Here is an 18,657-nt window from a genome sequence, read left to right as displayed (position 1 = left end):
TGGGGCGGGGAGTGGGTGGGGGGTGGAAGGGGTTAATGGGGGGGAAAGGGGGCATCTGTAATATTTTCAACAATAAAGATAAATTTTAAAATATATATATCCTCCAGTGAGGATTAAAAAAAAAAAGCGGGTCAGTCCAACCTTGGGTACCTCTTGATGTGATGCCCTAGGAAGAACACAACACTCCCTATGTAGTATTCTTGTCAACAAGAGAAAAAAAAGACCTTGAATATTACGTTTGTAGGTCTGACTACAACTTGCAGGAAATACAAGAAAAAGAACAAATGAAATGACACCAAAGGAAACAATGAGAATGTGGGACATTTTATACAACAGATGATATTTTCTTCAATAAATGACATGGGGAAAAAGAAGGAACAATTGTAGATTGCAAGAGACATTAGATACATAACAGTGAAACGAATATGTGGGCCCTGTATGTATTTTGACTTAGAGCCATAAGTAAAAAGGCATTTTTGAGGCAATTTGGGACACCCAAATATGGACTGAATATGGAATTTATATATCTGAATATAATCAGCACTAGATTATATTCAGGAATTATTGCCAACTTCATTACGTAGACAATGGCACTGTGGTACATTCTCTAAAAATCTCATTTCCTGTTAGAGATGCACACTGAAGTTTTTATTTACTGGTAAAATAACATAATTCCTAGGATTTGCTTCCTAATGCTCCACAAAAAAGGGTAAGGGGAAAATAATTAACAAGAATGGCAAAATGTTGGTTATTGTTGAAGCTGTATGATGGGAGATCATTATTGCATTCTCTGTACTTTTGTGTTATGTTTTGTGTTAATGATTTTTTTAATGCCTTTTCTTCTTGTAATTAGTAGGTCCATCTGGAGATTTAATTTCCTAAGAAATGAGAATCAAGTCTGTGAAGTTAGTTTCCTTCTTACAATGGTTGATTCTTTCATCTTGGAACACACAGATAAACTATATATCTACTGTTATGAGAACATTTCCTGTTTTTTGTATAACTATTAGATTTATAGTTTCCTGTAGTAAATCTTCTCTGTTTGCATAAATAGGAACAAATGTATATTTATATATAGGCACATTCAGGCAGACCTTTCTGTGCAGGACTGTGTAGTGTAAGACCATAAAAATGACTGCATGCTAAAACTATGCAAAGCAGTACTAATAATCAATAGGAAAAATTACAATTGTTGGTGGCCTTTAAAATGTTTTTTCAAAACATTAAAAACTCCCTTACTGGCAGTTATTACTAGATAAAAGAAAATTTAAAAAGGAAAGCTAATATTTATTTAGTATATGTAATTTAAAATATTAGAAACATTGCAAATTGGTGTCTTATTTCTTTGTTTAAAAAAACAACAACTTTCCAATTTTCACTGAGGGTGAAGGAAAAGTGAATTAATCTATATCCAACCTAGGTTAAGGCCTCTAACTAAGCAATCCAAGGCACCTGGAGATTTACATTTTGCAAAGTCACATCTAGTTTCTATTTTTCCTAACTTATGACATGAAGTGGACATCTTTCTTATGTCTTGGTGAATTGTCATACTCCTTTCTAAGTCAGGATCAGCTTCCAACATTTTATCCTTTGTGCTTTCAACATCATGAAATAGCTCTGAGAATTGCTTTTTAATAAAACTTTGTGTTTGAAGTAGCTATGATGTCTGTTGAAATTCTGTGCATTTTTAAAAAAATCTTTATAGGCTTTTATCTAAACATTGGACACAATCTAATTGCATTTTATAAGATTGCTTTCAAAATACTGACAATGAGGTTTACCCCTCTAGATCAGTAGTTTAACAATTTTAGTATCTTATCAGCAATGGTCTTCAAGCTTTTTTCAAGTGATGTTATACTCTAAGCAGAACAATTCTAGTGTGTAAGGGTGAGGATGGGGGACCTAGAATCCCATCCCCCAGGTCTTCCCTCTCAGCTCCTGAGGTTGCCCCCAAACATCTCCAGGAACTTGGTTTTCAGTTATCTGCACTCACAGTAGATCAGAGGTATGTGTTTGATAAAGTCAGGTCATAAAGACACCACACACAAGGATGCAGATCAACAAGGATCAGACATGTTGATCAGACATGAGTGCCTCAGAATCATTCCAGGCTTGGCAGAAATATTCCATCCCTCTATTTCTCTCTATTGCATACCACTGATTAGGATCCAGTGTTACTCTCCACCCATCCTTCTAAATAATGCTTCAGATTGTTCCTGGCTCTTGGCACCAACCTTGACTGAGGCTTTCATTCCACTTATGAAAGCTCAACTTCACCAGCAACTCCCCAGCCCTGCCTATGCTTACTGAGACGTCAGCCTGGAATCTGGAGGTATCACACATGGTCCCACACAAACTAATTTGTCTCTGTATTTCTCTCCCCACATGCCTTTTGCTGTTTTAGCTTCTCTTAGATACACAGTCTTTGTTCTCAAAGTGTCCGTGTCCTGAATTACTTCCTTGCCCTCTTTACAGGATCAAAACCAGCTGTTGGAGCTGGCTGTTCCTTTCATTGACAATCAGCCTGACTTTTAACTTAGATCTCCTTAATGTTTTGGCCATATCTTTATGAGCGTAATTCCTGGGTAGATGGCAGGGAAAATGAAGGGGGATGGAATACAGAAGGAAGTAGATTAGGATGGAAAGAAAGTATCCTCCTTTAAAGCTTCCACCACACTATTTTTATCATTATAAAGATGCAAGAGAGGAGGGGAAGAAGAAAGGGGGAAAATGGAAATTTAATATAAAGTTTTTATCAGAAAGAGGAAGAATAAATGCCTGTCTCAATTCTTCTTGGAAATTTGTGGGGGGTTTACTATGAGTGTAGCTGTGTGGATGTGTGTATGTCTCGGTGTGTGTGTGATGCCCCGTCACTTTTGGGAGTGTCCCCAGTTGCAAAATCAGTCTGCTCTCACACCACTCATAAAATCTAAATTGTACATGAAAACTTCCATCAAAACTTAAAAAATATTTTTTAGAATGCTTGATTACTAATCCCTACCAGCTGATCATCCAATCCAAAAAGTTGTTCCAAGTAAGTTTCAGATAGTCTCCGAATTTTGGGTTTCATTGATGGATCAATGCACATATCCCTTTAATAAAATCAAAAAACACAGTCAAAAATTAGTTTCATTTTATAGTAGTTAGTTCCATAATTAAATCAGTGGTTCTTTGGACGGATGTAAGGGAGGGGAAGGAAAAGACAAGTCCCTTGGGAGAAGCATATCAAAATCACCAGGAGGGCTTTTTCAAACTACCCCCATCAACATTTTGCAGCATTCCCTGTGAAGGCATGCCTCCCCTTCCTCATGTCCAACTTGAAATAAACTGCCCTAGAGCATAAAGTATCGATGAAAACACTATTTCTCAAGTTGAGAACCAGTGGGCAAATTGTGGAGGGATTCTTTTAACAATCTTGAGATTGGAAGCATCCAATAGCAAGACCTTTTTTGATACTATACAATGAGCATTTTACCTTCAAAATATCTCCCTACCACAAATTAAAACAATACTCACCATAGAAGACTTTCGAGGCCATTTTTCATTATAATGACGATCATTTCCTCTAAATACCTCAGCGGATCCTGAGGACAAGTAACAAGTAGACCACACAACAGAACCTGGGGAAAAGAAATAAAATCGGTGTTTCTGGATCTGCATGTTCTCAAAGCAACAGATAGACTTCTGGCCCTACTACGAAGTCAAATGGTATGACAGGTTAAAGTATGCATGCTTTATAGCTATCCCGCTATATTTATTCAGTGTTAATATTGTGCTAAAGTCAAACCAAAATGCAGTTTACCTTTACTCTTTTTTTCACATCCATCATAAACAACACAATAGAGTCCCTGCACAGTGTTTTGCATTAGGTAAGGAGTGTTTTAGAGCCAAATTGAAGACATTATTGTGATTCTTTAGATTAGTGGTTTCTACTCTTTTTAAGTATGAGGAACTCCTTTTAAAAGTCAAGAATTCCGCCCGGCCAGGCGTGGCTCAGTGGTTGACCTTCGACCTAGGATCCAGGTGAACGGGGTTCGATTCCCGGTCAGGGCACAAGCCCGGGTTGCGGGCTCGATCCCCAGTCAGGGGCATGCAGGAGGCAGCCAATCAATGACTCTCTCATCATTGATGTTTCTATCTCTCTCCCTCTCCTTTCCTCTCTCTGAAATCAATAAAGATATATTTAATAAATAAATAAATAAAGTCAAAAATTCCTCAGACCCAACTACAAAAGTGATTGAGAAAATCCACCACCAAAATCTACTGTGGGGTCCAGTCAAGATGGAGGCGTAGGAAAATGAACCACCCACAACCACATGAAAATTACAATTAAACTACAGAACAACCATCATTCAGAACAGCCTGAAATCTAGCTGAACAGAAGTCCTATAACTAAGGAGATGAAGAAACCGCATGGCCCTGGCCAGGTACCTCAGCTGGTTAGAGCATCGTCCCTATATGCCAAGGATGCAGGTTTGATCTCTAGTCAGGGCATGTTCAAAAAGCAACAAATAAATGCATAAATAGCCGGAAAAACAAATCTATGTTTATCTCTCTCTCTCAAAATTAGTAAATAATTAAAAAAAGAAGAAGAAGCCACACGGAGACTAGCAGGAGGCATGGAGGGGCGGAGAGTGGAATGTGTGGTGGTTAAAAATCAAGAGGGGTATCTCAGCTGCAGAGGTCTCCCTTGAGGAGTGAGGGGTCCCAGCCCCACACCATGCCCCGCAGCCCAGGGTTCCAGTGCTGGGAAGAGAAGTTCCCATAACTTCTGGTTATGAAAACCAGCAGGCATTGTGGCTGAGTGAGAAGGAGGCTTCTGGAGTCCCAGGCAGTTCCTCTTAAAGGGCCCACATGGGATGTAAAGTACAGCATAGGGAATATAGTATATTGTAATAACTATATATGGTGTCAAATGGGTACTAGATTTATCAGGGTGATCACTTCATAAGTTATATGTCTAATCACGAGGTTGTACACCTGAAAGTAATATAATATTGTATGTCAACTGTAATTTGAAAACATTTAAATTTTTTCAGTGGCTTAGTTGGTTGGGCATTGTCTGTGCACCGAGGGGTTGCTCATTCGATTCCTGGTCAGGGCACATGCCCAGGTTGCGGGCTCAGTCCCCGGTGGGGAGAGTGTAGGAGGCAGCAGATCAATGTTTCGCTCTCATATCGATGTCTCTCTCTCTCTCTCCCTCTCCCTTCCTCTCTCTCTAAAAATCAATAAAAAGGATTTTTAAAAGAAAAAAAAAATTAAATCTGCGAATTCAGAAGCCTTTTTGAAATGTTTTGGTATTTTATCATTCATAAGATCTACAGATTTGGAAAACTGTAGCATGGTTCATGTAGATGGGAAACAAATGACTTACTGTATCTAAGAACATGTTTAAAGCACATGAAACTCAGAAAATTGCTGCTGTCATATTTTCCTATTGAGTTTCTCCCCAAAGAAGAAACTTTGGTGAGATATACAGAATTATTTCATATTTTTCCAGTTGAGAGAGAAAGGTTTACAGCACACATCCCACAGAAATCACCTGGAATCCCAGACAGTCTCTTTGCCTTCCCATTCACTGTCTCCAGCAGGGTGGAGTAGGGGGCTTTCTTTGGCCTTTCTTCCACATATAGCCTATTCTTGCTGGAGTTTTTCCTACTCCTCTCTCTCTCATGAACAAAATAATTCCACCCCTTGAGCAATGCACAATTCTTCCCACCTCCATGGGCCAACTATCAGCAGATCCTTAGGCTCTCAGCAGTTCCCATAACATTCCTCCAAAAAAAAGAAGACAGTTTCTCCTTGAACCTTTCACAACACATTTCCCACTTTGCAATAGCTCTATGTCCCCCTCAGAGTGTGCAGCCTGCAGGCTGAAAATCCAGCCCTTAAGACTATGAGAAAATGGCAAGGCCTAGCTGTCTCTCCCTCTCCAACTCTGCCTCCTGACCTAGCCCCACAGCTGCTCACAGTGAGCCCTCAGCAGTCTGCACACTGACTTCCTTCTCCTCCAAACCTGGAAAATATACTTGCACAGGAGATCAGGGGTTCTCACCACAGCTGCGAGCTGGATTTTAATAGCCTTCTATTCCCAAAGGGCTGAAGTCTTCTATTACATGGAGGCCAGACTTCAGAAAGCTCCCCGCACAGTTCTGATGAAAGGTCACCTGCTCCTTTGAATTTGTGTGCCTGGGTCCCCAAAATACTAGTTTCTGTACTCCCTACTCTGTGCTCCCTCTCCATCCTATTCTGGCACCTTGAAGACATCTGCATCAGAATCACCTGGGAAGTGATTTGGTCTTTAAGGACAGTACCTATGAATCCATATTTTTATTAGATTCAGGGCAATACCTACATACATGGACTCTCAAGTCTGAGAACTAGTCCTTTATGGAATTCACCCTTAAGGTGAGTTTTTAAGAAAGTTGGGATCTAATTAATGGATATGAGAAATTGCTTTTTTATATATATTTCCTAGCTCCACAGATCAGAAAACTACATTTCCTGAAAAGTTAACTTGCAGAAGTCAATTCAGGTTGAAAGAATAAGTCTCTGGAATGCTAATAAAGGCATATGGAACCAGCACAGTTCAAATGTTCACTTTGCAAAACAAATCTCTCAGTTCATAATTTCCCACTAGGCAAAATAAAATAGCCTGAGGTGGGCTTTTTTGTTGTTGTTTTAATCCTCACCTGAGGATATTTTTCCCATTGCTTTTTCTGAGACTGGAAGGGAGAGAGAGAGAGAGAGAAACATCAGTGTGAGATGTGAGAGAGACACATTGATTGGTTGCCTCCCACACACAGCCACCAGGGATCAAGCCTGCAACCGAGGTGCCCTTGGCCAGAATCGAACTCAAGACTCTTCAGTCCATGGGCCAACACTCTAACCACTGAGCCAAACCAGCTAGGGCTAGCCTGGGGTTTTATATATTATTGTGTGAACTGTGCATAGCTACATGCCAATAAGAAACCATAGTTAGTAAATTAATAGCTTTTTTTCTTATTGAAAATAAAAATCACAAAACCATTAGCTTGGTCTTCATAAGCAGAGGTGAAATATGTAAACATTATCACAAGATGAATGTTTGACTCTCAGAAACATTAATCAGGGCTTTATTATTGCTCTCTGTCTTAGTAAAAACTTACACAAAAACTTACACACAAAAAGACTGTGACTTAATTATCCAAACTGACTTTATCAGCTTGTAAATTCACAGAACTATTGTATAATCCTCAACTTTCTTTTGGCTCTGCCTCCCTAATCTCAGTCCCTAATATTTTTCAAATATTCTGAAAGCTGTCTGGATACTGATGACAAATGTGGGTTAATCCAGGACAGTCGCGTCTACTTTCTACTACTACCCATCTTTCAAGGAACAAGATAATGCAGTGGGTAGAGCCCACTGGGTTTAAATCCTGGATCTGAAATCTTCTAATGTGTAATCTCTGACAAGTTACTTCTCTGTTCCTGTTTCCTTAACTATACACGGGATAATGAAGGTACACATTCCATATGACTATAATGCGAATTAAATTAATATATGTAAAGGACTTTGAAAATTGTCTAGCACAAAATAAGTACTCACAGCAAGCCATCATTATTATTTTTAACCATTGCATGGCTAATTATCACTGCCATTAGAGGAAAAGACTTAAAGGGGGAAAAAATCAAAAACATTCCCTTGTACCATTCAAAGGCCAGTGTGATGACAGAGAGAAACTGACTATATACCAAATCTAATGGAAGAGATTAGTATGAATGCATTTGGGGAGAAATGGTTGGGAGAGAGAGCTTGATAGAACAATAGTTTAAATATAAATAGCAAGATAGTAACTATTAGAATTATGGGTAGATACAAGACATTTAAGAGAGCAAGTCTTACTTACCTTTTAAGCTATTCAGATAAACAGTGAAATATGCTAAGGGCCTAAATAGCAATACAGAAAATAATTGTTCCATGGTTGTAGAAATAAAAGTGATTACCAAATGCTTGTGCGGTCCTTAGCAGTTGGAGAATCTTCCACCTGGCAAGGACAGGGCTGGGGGCTTAAAGGCAGTGTCTTTCTCTTGGCAAGAGCAAAGCATTGGGGCCCAGACCAATTTGGTTGGAGTACAGGATTAATGTAAGAAAGAAGCAGGCAGAGCCTCGCTGTGAAGAAGTCAGAGTTCTATACTAGACCCTGGGACTAGATCTCCTCTAGACCTAACAGGTCATTCATGATCAAACCTCAGCAAGATCAATCACATGGCAAAAGTCACAGATGGTCGTGCCTCAGAGAGGCACAGTTCAGTTAGTTTCCAAGATCCCACTAGGATGGCCTTGACTTTTAATGGGTGTATTCTTGCTTCTGGACTTCACAGATAAGGCAAAGAAGGGCGAGGCGATTCACAGAGCCAGGTTTTGAAGCTACAAACCCAGGGCTTCTCCCTTACCCATACCATGCACTCACGCAAAATTGTGTGCATGTGTATCTTCCTCCAGAACTTAAAGAGTTTTGGGGGTTTTCTGGTATGATATCTATCTGGAAATATTCTATTCATATGCAAACCCAGAAACACATTCTTCTTTTAAATAAGTGGTAGGATAGTCGACATACAGTTTGCACCTTGTTCTTTCTTTTTTTAGATGAGAATGCATTTAAAATGCAATGTCAGAATCCCGGTTACAGAAACCCCTTTACTTAGGAGCAAGTTTAAGTTCCTAAACATCGTTCAAAGTCCCTTCTACTTCCATACCCTCCCCAGCCCCCGAAAGAAGTCCAAAGTGACATTTCACAAATGCGTGAAATTCCCATCTGTGATGGAAAAAGAGTCAAGATGCTGTTTTTCTAGGGGAAAGCTTAATTTGTTTCTATGGGAGTAGGTAAGTTAAAATTTTGAAAATAAAGGGGCTTCTGTGTCTTGTCAATATTTAAATAGAGGGTACACCAAGTTTTTATTTTAGAAATTCTAAAACTGAAAGTATACTGAAAGGGGCCAACTGGCTTCAGCCATTCAGAAGGGACCTCAGGGAGGGGAAGCAGCTCCTCAAGGCCAGAACTTGAGGGGTTTTAGGGCAGACTGGACAGGGGAGGGTATGTAGTCTCTGTGGGGTGAGAGCAACACAACAGATTCTGATAGTGGCTGGATTGTGCCTGGCCCACAAGGGAGGCAGTTACCAGCTCTCTAATCCCTGGATAAGTGAATTGTTACTGGAGAAGTAATAAACCATATGCTTTTTGGTTGTTTAAGTGTCCCATAGGTTTGCCTCTAGAACTGCATCTATGAATTTGTTGGCTGGGCTGAGGGAACTCCGCAAATATAACCGCCCTCAGGAGAAGCCACAACCTTCTAGCCCCAAGGTCCAGCAAAATGAGTTAGTATAACCAGTTCCTTCTCTCCTACACTGGCTAGTGGTCCTTTGCTCACATATTCAGTAATTCCTGATTCCTGAATATCTGGCAAATATTTATAGCAACTAGTCCCTAAAAAACCATAATTGAGTCTGAATGTGATTTAGAAATAAATATATCTTTAAAACAAAGGTTGGAAAAGTAGTCATAAAAGAAACATAAAGCATAAAAACTGCATAAAATCATAAAAGTAAAAAATGTACTTATTTCTAAAAGTAGAACACTTCGCATAAAATCATGATTTGTAATTTAAATACGCCCTCTGCTGGACAGATCTAGTTTTGCAAATTCTTTTATTCTTTCTTAGATATTAAACCAAAATCTAACTAACAATTTGATAAGCACTTTTTTACTCAGATACAATTTCATGAATAGCTGCTTAATAATTTTGTAGACATTACACCATAATATCTCACCCATCTTTGGACCCTATTGGGGCACGCCTTCTTTGTGGACAGTGTGTGAACTTCTGCCTACTAAAATATTAAGGAAGACAGACTTCTAAATATTTTTGATGACCTACTGTCTGAAATTCCTTTTTGAACCCTATATTAATGACATCTTTTAAAATACAATGTCTTTTGAAATGAATATCTCCAAGGAAGGCAATTCCATTTAGTGGTGGGGTGCATATCTCATAGTTCTCAGAGACAGAAATGATGCATTCAGTCAGAGTGAGGAACCAGGAGGCAATATTGTTTTCCCACAGGTCTATCTAATGCAGGCACTGAGTGTCTAGATGCTAAAATTTATTTTTCCTGAATCTTAATATATAGAAGGCATTTTATTCTTCAAATTCCCAAGTATCTGACCACTTAGTTAATTTATTTCAAATCTAAAATTAAAGTTTAAAAAGATACTTGACTCCAAGATCTTAAAAAAAAAAAAAGGCCATCCTCTATCTCTATGTTTATATCTTTTGTATAAACATTACATGTAGGTTTCATGAAAGCCATACCAGATGCCAATGGTCTATGAGGGAAAAGACTGGCTTCCTGCAACACTGAGAACATGAACAATGAAGGAAGAGATTATTTCCTGACAGAACCATGATGGTTGATCACTGTGGTTTCAAATGTACTTTGTAAATTAGAAAAAATATATATTTAAAAAACAAAACTCATGGGAATCCCAAAATATAATACAGATAAAAGCAGAGTTGCTCTTGGATGTTGCAAGATGGGTGTAAATGGAAGAAGAAGAACTTTCTTCTTCCCAGTGCCCTTTCTCTATCTTAAAACTCTGGGGTTCTGCTAAAAAAAAAAGAAAAAAAAGAAAGACAGAGAAACCACTTCTACCAGTATGCACTGTATGCAGCTAGCCACAGGTTCAGCTGGAAGCTGAACTAGAGTGAGAGGGTTTTAGGAAGGTGCCAGCTGTGACAGAGGCTGGCCCATCGAGGAAACAGGATGCCCAGAGACCTCAGCAAAATGGCTCTCGTCCCCGGGAGACCAGAACAGGCCTGCAACCCAGCCAGCCAGCTGGCTACCTACGATAAGAAAACAGCGTTTCCCAGCAGTTTCCCATACTTTTATGCTTCCTGGACGTCTTTGTTTATTCCTAAAATTGATTGCCTGAGGATACATTTTGTAGTTTTCTTTTCTCATTTTTTCCTTTCACAATCACTTTCTCTCACTCTAGAAAATAAAGGCCTGTCTCCCATCCATCTGGAATCTTACTACAAGAAAACTGAGGCAGAGAGATTCAGAAACTTGCTCAAAGTCACGCAACTAGTAATTGGCAAGCCAAGAATCAAACCTAGGCAATCTCACTATAAAAATAATACCCTTGTATTGTTTCAAATGCTTTAGGTTTCACGTAATAAACCTCAACTCCACATAGGATTTATTGGCTCCTACAACTAAAAATTCAAAAGATCAAGCTTCAGGTGGGTTTGAGGCAGGATGTAAGAAGCTAGGGAAATTCCTTGACAAGTGGAATAAGGGAAACTGAGACAAAATAATTAAACAAGGCCAAACAATTTGAGCAATTTACAGCCAGCTAATGAATCACAAGGTTTTATCTTCCCTAACCAAGGACACTTAGGAGCAAATGGTTTATACATTCCAGACCATCCCAGGGCAGACTGGCCTGGGTCCCAGTCCCTCTTAGATGTTCTTTGAAAATAAAACTAACCAGAAAAAAAACTCCTGACCCCTTTATATGCACATTTTGATCAATCAGCGTATTGAAGGACACACCCAAAAAGCTAATGAATATTTTGTTAAGACCCTCCCCTGTGACCTCCCCTAGGATTCCCGCTGGCCAAAGAAAGATTAAAAACAGGTTCAAGATAAAGGAACCAGGGTGTGCTCTCCCTAGAGCATGCCCACGCCTTATATCTCTGCTCTTTTTCTCCTAAACTCTAAGGGTCCCCGTGAGACTTGCAACCAGGGGAGCAGCAGGCAGCAGGAGCTTATCCTGGGCTAACCCCCTGAACCTGTCTCCAAGGTCCCCTTTTTCTCTGACTTTCCACTGGGATGACAGCATCACCACTTTGACTCACTTCTGTCACTGTGCCTTTTATTTCTTAGTGAGCCAAAAGCAGCCCCACCTAGGCTCTCTCCTGCTGCTTCTGCACCCATAAGCCCTTCCTTTGTTTCACTGTCCCCAGCTTTAATAAACATACTTGACTTACAGCATGCTCTCATTAGAGCATGCCCATACCTTGTATCTCAGCTTTCTTTCTCCTAAACTCTAAGGGACCCCATAAGACTTGCAACCAGAGGGGCAGTGAGCAGCAACAGCTCATTCCAGGCTTACCCCCTGAACCTGTCTCCAAAGCTCCCTTTTTCTCTGATTTTCCAGTGAGCTAACGGTAGCCCTGCCTTGGATCACTTCTTTCCTATAACATTTCTAGAGAACCAAAGCAGCCCTGCCTAGGCTCTCTCCTGTTACTTCTTCTACCATAAGCCCTTCCTTTGTTTCACTGTCCTCATCTTTAATAAACATACTCTCAAAATCACCTGGACTTGTGAAATCTTTCCTGCATGAAGTCAAGAACCTACACACTACCAGCCAGCTCAAGGCAGACCCACCCCAGGCCTGGACCCCATCTGGTAACAAGTTTAACCCAGCAACTTACTGATGTCACTAGAAACCTGATTTCTTTCCATTTCCCCACTCTGCCTTCCTCAGAATCCCCTTTACCTTTAAACCATCTCTCATTGTGGATACAAGATAATTGCCAATGTCTCCCAGGGCTACATGCTTCCCCCATGAATATTCAGAGATGGCAAATTTCTATTCCAGCATTACAAGCAATCAGACTTAAATTGGCTTAGATGACATCTTGCCCTCTCCCATGGTCACAAACATCATGGCCTGGAAAACTCAATGCATTGGCTGTGTAAGTTAATCAGACGCCAATCCCAGAGATAGGGATAATCAGTTTTCCTGAAGCACATGGGCTATGAGGGAAAAAGATAGGTTATAAAATAAAAATGTAAGATATATTTGGAAGAGGAAAGGGGAAGTAGATGTTGTGTAGGCAACTTGTTAATGTCCAGTATATATTTGCTCCTCAGGAACATAAAAAAGAAAGAAGAAAAGATCATTATAGAAGGGTTCGAACCCACTTCCTGGGTGATATCTTTGTGATCCACATCTTATTTGTTCAGCTAATGCTGTGAAATACAAATTTATTCCAGATTCACTTTGTATGAACAAGCCAGGTGAGTCTGATTGTATTTTCCAGAATGGCTATGACAATATTTCCCATCCTGCAGGCTCCTTTTGCAATGTGACTACACTATGTCTTCCATCAAGAAGTGGGGTCTAGCCCTGGCTGGGTAGTTCAGTTGGTTGGAGCATCGTCCCCATAAACCAAGATTGCAGGATTAATCCCCGGTCAGGGCGTAAACTAGAGTCAACCAACGAATGCATAAATAAGTGGAACAACAAACGAACATTTCTTTCTCTCCTTTCCTTCCTTTCTCTCTCTAAATACATTATATATATAGTTAAAAAATTAAAATTAAAAAAAAAGGAAGAGGGTCTATGTTCCATAAATGGAACTGCCTTTGACCCAGCGATTCCACATCTGGGAATATATCCAAAGAAACCCAAAACACTAATTTGAAAGACTGTATGCACCCCTATGATCATTGCATTATTTAAAATAGCCAAGATCTGGAAACAGCCCAAATGCCCGTCAGTAGATGAGTGGATAAAAAAGTTGTGGTACATATACACAGTGGAATGCTACTCAGCCATAAAACAAGAAAAAAGGAACTCTTACCTTTTGCAACAGCATGGATGGACCTGGAGATTTTTATGCTAAGTGAAATAAGTCAGACAGAGAAAGACAAATACCATATGATCTCACTTATATGTGGAATCTAATGAACAAAATAAACTGACAAACAAAATAGAAACAGAGGCATGGTTACATGGAATAGACTGAGAGCTGTTAGAGGGGAGGGGCATTGGGGGACTGGATGAAAGAAGGTGAAGGGATTAAGCAAAAAAATACATGCATAACCCTCGGACAGACAGTAGTGTGGTGATAGACAGAGGGAAATAGGAGTGGGGGTTAGGTGGAGGTGGGCAAAGTGGGGGAAATGGGGACAGAAAGAGACTTTGCTTGGGGTGATGGGCACACCATGCAGTGTGCAGATGATGTTTTATTGAGTTGTATACTTGAAACCTGTACCCCAATAAATTCAATTAAAAAAAAAAAGGAAACCAGTTCGGTGACAACAGATAGCCAAGACAGCCTTAGCCCATTTTGAGACTGTGCCAGAATTAAAGTGATGATACTGTGTTGCACTTTGTAAAGATTTAAATCATACAGATCTGAGCTGGTATGATGTAAAATACCAAGTGTCACATTGTGATACAAATCCCACAAATATAACTCTTAAGAATGACATGAAAATATAAAAAAAAGTGGGGTCTATGTTCCCTCCTTTTGAATGCAGGAGAAAATAACGTTATGTTGACTTCTGAGCCTAGGTCATAAATGGTGATATAACTTCTACTTAGTTCTCTCTGGGGACGCTAGCTTTTAGAACTGAGCCACCATACTGTGAGGAAATTCAAGCAGCCCATGGAGAGGCCAATATGGAAGAACCAAGCCTACTTGTTCACAGACCTAACTAAACTCCTAGCCAACACCCAGCACCAACTTGCCAAGCATGCAAGAAACAATTTTAAAATAGATCTTTGCCTGGCTGGTGTGCCTCAGTTGGTTGGGCATCCTCATGTGCACCTGAAAGGTTGCTGGTTTGATTCCCAGTCAGTGCACGTACCCTGGTTGCAGCTCAGTCCCTGGTAGGCCACATGCAGGAGGAGATCGATGGATGTTACACTGTCACATTAATGTTTCTCTCTTCTCCCTTTCTCTCTCTTTAAAAATTAATAAACTATTCTTTAAAAAAAAAAAAAAAAGGATCTTTAACCCCCTGTTGATCCACCCCAGATGGTACCACATGGGGCTCTCCCTGAAGGTCAGTGCCAGAATTTCAGATTGTTGAGGAAACTAAATGATTCCTGTTGTTTTAAGTCACTAAAATGTGAAGTTGTATTACATAGCCATGGATAATTGATATGGCAAGCAAACACAGAAAATGACTTTACAGCCAAATCAAGCCTGTTATTCTACCCACCCCTAGCTATATACATTATGAGAAAAAACACCCAGACATTACTATCCTTTAACTTTTTATTATGGAAAACATCAAATGTATATAAACAATGAACCCCTATATACTCACCACCCAGTTTCAACGATTATCACCATTCTGTAATTCTTATATTATTTATATATCCATCCATTCTCCTGCCTGTTCTCAATTATATTTTTTAGGTAAAATTTACACAAATTCAATTGCACAAATCTTATGTGTGTTATTTCAACAAGGGATACATCCATACCTCAGTCATTTTCCAACTCCCCAGAAAGTTCTCTTGTTTCCCTTTCCAGCTAAGCCTTCTATATCAGTCAAAGTCCAGTCAGGAGACAGAAAACACATGAGTGATTTAAATAAGGAATATTTATTCTATTTTAACAATTAAAAGAATTTAATTCAAAATTGCATTGACAACAATTTTAAGAGAGCAAAAATTAACATGTTAAAGAAAACAAAATAACAGACAAAATGGATGAAAAGTCGCAGAACTTTAATCGGAATGTATAAAAAAGTATCAAATGGACATTCTAGAACTGAAAAACATGCTGTCTGAAATTAAAAATTCATTTGATGTATTTAACAGTAGACTGGATAAAGCATAAAACAGATTCAGTAAGCTCGAAGACAATCAGTAGAAAAATATCCAAACTTTAACACAGAGGGAAAAAAGAATGGGGGGAAAAACAGAACAGAGCAAAAGGGGCATGTAGAACAAAGTTAAAAAAAAAAAATCTAGCATATTTTTTGTTGGAGTCCCAGAAGAAGAAAGAGAGAATTGGGTAAAAGAAATAGTTGAAAATCGCCAAGAATTTTCTAAAACTGATTAAGAAAAATATGAATCAACAGATTCAGTAAGTGCAATAAATCAAGCAGGATTTTTTTTTAAATCAGCCTCTATTTAAGAGGTTTGCAGGAAAATGATATTTTAAGTAGACACCAGGTTTTATTTAAGACAGACAGATGAAGTTCAGAGGAGGTTAAACATACAGGGAAATCTTAAATAAAAGATCAGCTATTCCAAAGCTTGCAGAAGATGGGTTTTAGAAGAGTGGGAGGCTTGGAAAATTGCGTCAGATGGACAAATGTACAGGGATAGGAGGAGCAATGGGATTCATTCTGGTAGTCTCTTAGGGAAAGCAAAAAAACAGGTTAAAGTGGGCATGTGGGGACCCATAAGACTGCTCTTTTGCACTGCTGGCAATGTGGCTGTAGAGATGAATGAAGGACTCCTCAAGAGGGCTCCTTAAACAACAGGGAGAACTCCTGAGGGCCTCCTTTCTCTGGGGGCAGAGCAATACAGTAGGCTGGTGAGGAAGTGCTCACATAGAGGAAGAACCAGGGATGCCTCTTGCAGCTATGTAGTGTTATAGCAAGTGGAGAGCAAGGTGAAGAGGGGCTATCACTTCCCTATGTTCCCTGACCCTCAACTCAAGTCCACTTCTGCTACCCGCTCCATGGCCAACCTAGACTGTCATCACTCCGAATGGCTCTATCCTGAATCTTAAATATAAATATTCCAATTTCTGACCCCTACCTCCTACTTTTCCAGCTCCCTCACTCAATTACTACCTCTAGCCCTCTTCACTCACCTCTTAGGAACCTCCACTTTCTACCCACATATCAGTATCATGTCTTTTTCCCACCCAGTCCTTAGAGTCCTTGGCCCATCACTTCAGGCACTCTCAAAAACACAGCACCCTCATCATTGCCTTTCCACTCTATATGCCTGGCAAATTCCTATGCTGGATGAAGTCAACTTAGTGCTACTTGAGAAAAATCACATAATTGGGAAGATGAGTATCATGCTCTCTACATATTTTCAAACATAATTATATAAAGGTAAAATGTAAATTCAACGCATCACAGAAAATTAAAACAATACAGATGTATACAGAGTGAAAAATTAGACTGCTCCTCTAAAACCATCCCCCAAAACATTTGCTGTAAACAGTTTGGCATATATTCTATACATGTATTATTGTCTTAAATATAGATACACATATATATATAAATACACATACACCTATACATAAATATGTGAAATCAGATAGGTAGCTAGATTTTAGTAGACACTTTGTTGGGCAATTTGTATTTTTTTTAATTTAATATGTCTTGGAGAACTTTTCTTCTCAAAAGGTAAAGATATACTTAATTCTACATAATATCCTGTATTCACATTTAGGTTATTTACTATTTTCACTGTGTAAAAATGTTATAATGACTATCTTTGTGCATCCTAATCACATATGCAGGTGTATCTCCATCGTGGATCCCTAGTAGAGGAAATGCTTGGTCAAAGAGCAGATGTAGTTGACATCTGAATGAATACTTCCAAATTACCATCCAAAAAGGAGGGGGCCCAAACTGAATTGCCCTCCCAACTGCCTAGGAGTCACTACCCCAGCTGGGCTCTCAACACTGCCACTACCTCCTTCCTTCCCTAGATTTCTCTCTGCCTCATTCTCCCCATAACTTACCGCTGCTCTCTCCATCGCTACCCAGACATGCACGTTCTTGGCAAAGACCTCACCAAATGTTTGTAGGAAAAAAATACAAGTCACCAGAGGAGAACTTTCCTGGCTTTCTACCTCCAAACCTACAAAACCTGCCCGCCCCTCTCCCGTCCACCTTCCCTCCCGCTGCGACGGTGAGGAAGGGGGCAGTCCTTCCTCCGGCTGAAGGAAATCCTGGGTGTAGGGTCCTGCCCCTCACACAGGGCTGCCTGCCTTCCCCCTCGAGGTCTCTGCTTCCCCTTCCTCCTTAGCTAACTTCCATCTATCTTCTGCCTTCATCGCTCCCTGAAACCCCCTGCTCGACTTGGGCCAAATCCACTACACCCCTTCAGGTCCTCCTCTTGGGTGACATCTCGTCATAAAGCCACACTGTCCTGCTCCCCGCCTCTGTCTCTAAGGCACTCCTTTCTCACCCTGACCTCGTCCCCGGGCCCCTCTAGCCCAAACCTTCAAAGTAGGAGTTTGGAGTTTCTATCTTGGGGCCCTGCGCTCCTTCTCCCTGGGAGATGTCACACTGCCCCCTTCGGCCGCCGTCACCCCCTCGGTCTTCCCCGGGATCTCCGTCGTCAGCGCCGCCGCGAGCAGCCCGCAGTGGCCTTCCCCCTCTCCCTCCCGCCCCCCTGCCGCCACTCCCTCCCCGCCAAACCCGAGCCCCTCCTCTGGGAACCCCTTCCAAGTCCTCCCTCTTCTAACTCCGCCGCCGAGAGGCTCCAGTACCTCGCAGACCTGAGGAATGTAGTTCTCCTTGAAGTAATTTCTCAGCCTGGGGCTGGCGCGGCGTAGCGAGGCCATGGCGGGAGCCCCACTGAAACTGCGCTCCCAGCCTCCTCTCAACGCCCGGAGCGGCCGAGGCAGAGCCAGGGCCTGGGCCTAGCGCGTTCCGACGTTGCCGCGGCAACCGCGGGGGCGGGGCGCGGGGCGGGGCGCACCAAAACCGGGGGCCCCCTGGCAGGGGGCGGCCAGGAGGCAGGCGGGCTCGGGCCCGAAGGGAGGCCTGAGAAGCCCGCGTCCGGTCAGTGGCAGTCCCCTGGCGTCCTTTTCGGGTCGCGCGTTGTGGCGGTTCTCGGCGTCCGGCTCTCCTCAGCCCGCCCCTCGCCCCATCTAGGGGGAGCCGCC

The 18,657-nt window shown here is 41.0% G+C and overlaps 1 protein-coding gene across 1 annotated transcript in view; it reads right to left on the bottom strand.

The window, feature by feature from the left end:
• FBXL13 (F-box and leucine rich repeat protein 13) overlaps nucleotides 1-18,430 on the bottom strand; it is a 253,394-nt gene extending 234,964 nt beyond the window's left edge. The window contains 3 exon segments of the mRNA XM_087821113.1: nucleotides 3,002-3,092; nucleotides 3,517-3,620; nucleotides 18,259-18,430. Coding sequence (XP_087677239.1) covers nucleotides 3,002-3,092; nucleotides 3,517-3,620; nucleotides 18,259-18,333 — 270 coding nt within the window. The 5' untranslated portion in view covers nucleotides 18,334-18,430.
• Between the last annotated feature and the right edge of the window lie 227 nt (nucleotides 18,431-18,657).

The sequence above is a fragment of the Miniopterus natalensis genome, chromosome 10 (assembly GCF_054644295.1).
Source record: "Miniopterus natalensis isolate mMinNat1 chromosome 10, mMinNat1.hap1, whole genome shotgun sequence".
In the NCBI taxonomy this organism is placed as follows: Eukaryota; Metazoa; Chordata; class Mammalia; order Chiroptera; family Miniopteridae; genus Miniopterus; species Miniopterus natalensis.
The sequence above is the reverse complement of the archived record's forward strand: the minus strand, read 5'-3'. Positions and strand labels throughout refer to the sequence as shown.